Here is a 6,382-nt window from a genome sequence, read left to right as displayed (position 1 = left end):
AATACTTGAGTGTGACACAGGTTAAATTATTGTTTTTTCGACAGATGTGGTACTCTCCATCAATGTTTTTAACTTTCTTACAGAAATTCGATTTCGACAGGAATGTTCCCTATTATATGAGACAGGCTTCCAAACATATGATAATAACGCATAAACTTATTTCATTTGTATATTTTATCACCAAGAAACTCGGAGCAAATATGATTTAACCTAGTTCCCTGTTCTTTAGAATATGGATTTTCTAAGATAAAAAAAAAAAGACTTGGGAATTCCTGTAATATTTATTTCGAGTAAGTCCTAATCATCAGATGTCGATGTATTTGGTAAATAAAGATTGTTTGATTTCTTTTACATACCATAGCATTATAACAAATAAACAACAGGTACTTACAGATGAAAAGTCCAAAGCATACTGAGGAAGCCACGACTGTTATATAAGATGGACAGAATGGGACGATGAAAACACTGATGCCCCCTAGCGTCAGACATATGTTGTTTACGAAAAGCGCACTCACTCTCGGACGGTCAGCTATCCATCCAAAGATAAGCCTTCCCAAAGTATTCATGATTCCAATGATTGAGAGCAGGAAAGCTGCTTTTTCCCGAGAAATGCCCTTAACTACAGAGCTATCTGTGATATAGACAAATGGGATGTAAAACCCCATCATACCGAAGACGTTGGACAAACATAACACGAAGAAAATGGGATTCTTTAATAGTGAAAAATCTAACACTTCCCTTATGACGCTAGTAAAGCTGCTTGGAAGATGGAACCAAGTGCAAGATCCTCCAGTCTTCCCTTCAATGAAACTAGGCACAGTATCCACCATGCTGCTTTTGCGAGGGATGGATGTCACACTGGCGACAAAGGAGCGGACATCCCTTTGAGAATTAATGTACTGAGACAGATGGGCAATGCTTCCACTGTAGAAAACGTCTTTTCTGTATAGAGGGCGTGCTAGTTCCCGTCGGTCATACCTAACTGACGACCTACGGCTTCTCAGTGATGACCTTCGGCTACTTCCTGATGTGACCACGTAAGACTGAGGCTTTAAAGATGCCCTTCTACTACCGCTGGTAGTTACATGCCCACCTCTTAATCGTTTTATCATACCATCTAACATTTCACTGTGACTTTTAGCCGGATAGAGGGAGCCACTTGCAAATCTGACGGAGGAACGCCGTCTATTTAAATTGTCGTTGTTTACAGCAAGATTGCTAAGACATAGATTTGCCGTGTTATCACCAAGACCTACTCCCTTTTCTTTAGCAATTTGGTTGACCAAAGCCGAAGGTAAAATGTCTGTCTTTATTACTTTCTCATTCTTGGGACAGCCTGCCTCATATTGTTCATTTTGATTGAGAGTATCATCGTCAACAGCTTTAGAATCAGCTACAGTTATGAGATTCTCATCGGAAAGGAGTTGTGTGGACAGGTCATTCAAGCTACGTGATCGTTGTTCAGTGGTATCTGAAGACGTTTTACCGGTAGTGGTTGTTTTGGTTTCACTGTCATCTTCTTTAGAGCTTGAAGGGGACTTTCTGGCCTCTTCAATGGGTGAGAGAGTGGACAGTGGAGGCTCTGGGTAGTAAGTGGAGACATCGTCCAGATAAAGGTTGGACTGTACTCCAGGCTCATTGTTCATGTTCATCTTGGAAAAATCTTCACGGATCTCTCGGTGGTGTAATGGAAACTTTTCAAAAGTACCATCTTGACGCTGCACTAAAATGTATTGACTGTTGTACAAAGAAGTTGACCTCTGGCGTTCTTTATCTTCAGCAATCCTTTGCAACAGCGGTTTAACATTACGAGGAGGAGGAGGCCCTAGAGGTCGCATTAGGGCGCCAAAAACAACACAGTTTAATGATAGGCCTGCTAGAATGAGGACTGCTCCCTTCCAGTTGTAAGTTTCGAGCAATTTCTGACATACAGGGGGAAATACAAAGGCTCCCATCCCTGAGCCACATACGGCGATTCCCGTAGCCACGCCCCTCTTAGTGGAGAAGTATATACTGACACTAACTATGGCAGGAAGGTAGATAAGGCCAAACCCGATACCTGAAATGAAGATGATATCACTAAATATAGAAAACTGTCTGGAACGCGTTTTTTAACTTTTACAACAGTATCATCTCATTATTGTGTACATCAGTTTCTGATAATAATAACAATGTCACTCACTTGAATGCATTCTCCTTCTCTTATTTCTACCGTTTAACACTATATATTATATAAAATATTAGAATCAACATTATGCAAATATAACCTACTTCTACAATTGACCACTAAGTACGTTTATAAAAGAAGAATAGACAATATCACACATTTTACACTTCTACCAGCCAACAAAAATGTGTAACACTAACCATTTTATACTTCTAACAGCCAATAGAAATGTATAAGTAACACCAACCATTTTACATTATTTATTCTTACAAACACAAATGTTTAAAAAACAATAAAGATTCAACAATCCAGCAACTTTTTTCGACCTTCAAACTCGTTTCACACAACAATAAACGTTGTACTACATTGTTTATACTAACATAAAATTTATTACAACTGTATATTAACACTAAATATGATGCATCCATGTACCATCAACATTAACACATTCATACAGTATCAACAGTGAGTATGGTGCTAAGAATTGATATATGTCAATAGAAAATATGTTACATTAACGTAGCAACAGAATAAATGCCGTTAATAGCGAAAGAGGAGCTTACACTTACACAACTTCCCACACGTATAAATGAGCTGGAACGTGATTTAGTTACCTTCGATTATATTTTCAGATAAAGCATTTAGCTATTTCCAATTTGTAAAACTATTATTTTTTATTTTTCTCTGATATCCTAATATGAGAAAAATTAAATGCTGTACTATCAAATTTTCAGATGTAACATCAGAGAATCAACTCTTTTGTACGTGGACATAGTCACTTCCTATTCAACTAGTCTTAGGATCTGCTCACCTCCCATGAAGCCATAGGTGAACATCAGCACGTCAACACTAGGGGCCACTGTACTCAGTAGAAAAGCTAAGCATGCTATCAGGCTTCCAGCAATGGTGACAGGCCGACAGCCAAATCGGTTTGTTAAGCCACTTACGAAAACACCTAGGTAAGAAGAACAAGATAAGAAAAATTGTTAATATTACGTTTCGTGGTTTCACTTTGAATTTAGTAACGATTTTTATGGAGTCTAATATTAATATAATCTTTATGGTTAAAATGTACTTTAACGAAGAAATTTTAACATTTGTGTATTTCATGACATTGAGTAGTAATTTCAATGATTATCATAACCAAAAATATTATTTTTTACGTTTTAATGTGTCATTTTTAAGTAATATTTAATAAAGATTAAAACGTGACTGTTCTTTCATTCCACAACCTAACAAATTGATTTGATACGGCTCTAGTCCTAATATCCCTAATAATAAAAACTTTACCAGACCTAAGAAACTCACTGACAATAAAAACTTTACCAGACCTAAGGAACTCCCTGACAATAAAAACTTTACCAGACCTAAGGAACTCCCTGACAATAAAAACTTTACTAGACCAAAGGAACTCCCTGACAATAAAACTTTACCAGACCTTAAGCACCTCTCTGAAAGTAAAAGCTTTAACCTACTTTAGTCCCTAGCAATAAAAACCTTACCTGGTCTGAGACACATCCCTGACAGTAAAACTTTATTTTACCAATACTTAGATACCTTCCTGATAGTAAAAAAAAGTTATTCAAATACACACAAAACAGTTTAACATAAACTGTAAAATCTTTACCTGAACTAAGATACCCTCCTGACAGAAGTGAACCGATCCAGGCTGTTTTGCCTTTTGGAGCACCGTAGTAACTCACAAAGTCCATGAGGAATATTCCAAAGGAATACGAAACCCCATCTACAACCATATTGCAGAGGAAGGATGCTAGTACGATTATCCATCCCCATCCACCATTAGGAGGCTCAGGTATGTGAGCAAGATCTTCAGGATCCCAGTCTAACCCCTCGGAATCCTCATCATTTTCCTCTAGTTTTTTGGATTCGGTTAAACAGGAAGATTTTGTCTGTGTCTGCTCTTTCATCATGTCTCCTAAACAGATATAAAAATAGTAGTCGTGTATATTCACCGTGTTTAACTGAACTGCAGATCACTTTAAAAATATTAAAATATTATGCATTTACATTAATCGATATTATCCAAATAAATTTATTTTTCAAAATACTATATTATTCATTTAAATCTATAATCTTAGAACATTATAGCATTAGTGACCTGAAAGTTATTGAGGTTAATACACCAGAATAATTATTTTGAATAAGCCCGAGGCTTAAACTTACAAGTTATATGATATCTATTTAATCTACAAGCGTTCAGCACAATTAAGAAGTTTTGTGCTAACCTAAATGTCCTCAGCATAAAAACTAGCAGTATGTAGTACGTTGAGTTTGGAACGTAAACAGCTAATTATACGTTTATTACATTATCTACATTCTATTACTAATTCGATCCCACTGGGAATTACGTTTCCCAAATTTAGCTGCTCTAATTTATAGTAACCTTATTAGTTTACTAAAATATCGATACATTTCCTTTATGGAAAAAGATATTACTTAAATTTATTTACTCTATTCATCAATATCTTAATGATATATTTATGTCCTAACCCTAAACGTAAGTACAGTAACTATAAAATGTTATTAATTTACTGTAAGTTTATACTCTCCAACTGAAGCTTGCATGGGCTTCCTATAAACATACATCGGATTGACTCATCTTTCGTTAGTGTTAGCATAAAATGTGGCTTACGTATTGAAATACACTTTGTAATAAAACCTATTTTCGCCTTTAATTGTAGCATAAATAAGCACAGATTCGCTACTTTGAAGTCGTGGAAACTGCAAATCACTTGAAATCATAATTTGACTGAATTTGTGCAAAGATAATAACTGACACTGTTCTCGCTGTTTTGTTTATTTTGTTCATGAGATTTACCACTTAAATGTTGTTTTATATAAATGAAATAGGAAGAAATAAATTCTAATTATCAGCCAGCTCCAGAGGATTAGATAAAGCAGTAACTTGTAACTCGGTCAACGTACGAGTATCTTATTGATCAGATTATGATAAAAACGTATTTGTGAACTTATATATTATTAGTTTTTCAGCCACAAATAGTTTAATCACCACACTATGATAAACTCTGATTTTTAAACTCCTCTGTATATTAATTAATCATTCTGAAAGGATTTGACCATTCTACAAGATAGATTCATGTATGTGTTTGTGTGGAACTAGGCGAATATATATATAACGTTCACTAATGTACACATACTGTTGTTTATCAACTGAGCCACTTGCTTGTGTCGACCAATTAAAGACCGGCAATAGTCACAGTCAAGGACGGTTATCACTTGGTAACGGGTAAGCAATCTGGCTTGTTTATTCGGTGATACACTGATCGGAGACGTTTAGAACTACAAACAGAATTAAATAACGTATCCACATATAGCTTATTTTTGTTCAAGTAACACATGAAATCATTCAGAATATCCACAAGGGACTACAGATTGATACACGTTGCTACATCACATCTAATACGTTTCGATTACAATGTATTTGGTTAGTTGCATTTTTTATCTGTCTTTCGGGTATATGTTTTTGGTGTAATTAGATATTTATATGAGTTTATATGCAATGCTAGTTTCGATGCACTGACATATGATATAACATTTGATGTAGTGATAAACGTGTATGTGGTGTACCCATTGATGTTCTGATATATTGATACTTGTATTTAAACTTTGACGCACTGATAATGCTTAGAGACGGCTTGAATGGCCAATGAAGAACTTTAATATAAGTTTAATATAACAGCAAATGTACAATGTTTCGACAAGGTTCTGTCATCATCGGGTACAAGTCGTACATGTCAGTGTAGTGTAAACTTTGATATGGTACATACATGCTTATACGTATGCCTGAAGTAATGTTGTTACTGTTGTATTGGAAGCTTTACACCGTATACACGTATGTCTTGTGTAATGTTGATATTGTTGTATTGGGTACACGAATGGCTTGAGTAATGTTGATATTGTTGTATTGGAAGCTTTACACCGTATACACGTATGCCTTGAGTAATGTTGATATTGTTGAAATAGAAGCTTTACACCGTATACACGTATGACTGATATTATACTATGTACGTGTAACTATGATATAGGATAATTCATGTTCCATGCATGCTTTTGTGGGGTGTGGATGTGTAACGTAATCTTGATTCGAATGAAACAACAAAACACTACTCCACACCAGTACTATCCAGCTGAAACTAGATAATCCGCTCCTAAAGTGAAACCCTATCTTAGCAT

At 35.5% G+C, this 6,382-nt stretch overlaps 1 protein-coding gene across 1 annotated transcript in view; it reads right to left on the bottom strand.

The window, feature by feature from the left end:
- Positions 1 to 4,103, bottom strand: part of LOC106476000 — a 9,056-nt gene extending 4,953 nt beyond the window's left edge. The window contains exons 1-3 of the mRNA XM_022379986.1: positions 3,795 to 4,103; positions 2,979 to 3,122; positions 324 to 2,059 (exon numbers count right to left, since the gene is read on the bottom strand). Of these exons, the coding sequence (XP_022235694.1) occupies positions 324 to 2,059; positions 2,979 to 3,122; positions 3,795 to 4,098 (2,184 nt within the window). The 5' untranslated portion in view covers positions 4,099 to 4,103. The remainder of the gene's footprint in view (positions 1 to 323; positions 2,060 to 2,978; positions 3,123 to 3,794) is intronic.
- Between the last annotated feature and the right edge of the window lie 2,279 nt (positions 4,104 to 6,382).

The sequence above is a fragment of the Limulus polyphemus genome, unplaced genomic scaffold, assembly GCF_000517525.1.
Source record: "Limulus polyphemus unplaced genomic scaffold, Limulus_polyphemus-2.1.2 Scaffold9606, whole genome shotgun sequence".
Classification (NCBI taxonomy): domain Eukaryota; kingdom Metazoa; phylum Arthropoda; class Merostomata; order Xiphosura; family Limulidae; genus Limulus; species Limulus polyphemus.
This window is presented reverse-complemented; position numbering and strand designations above follow the sequence as displayed.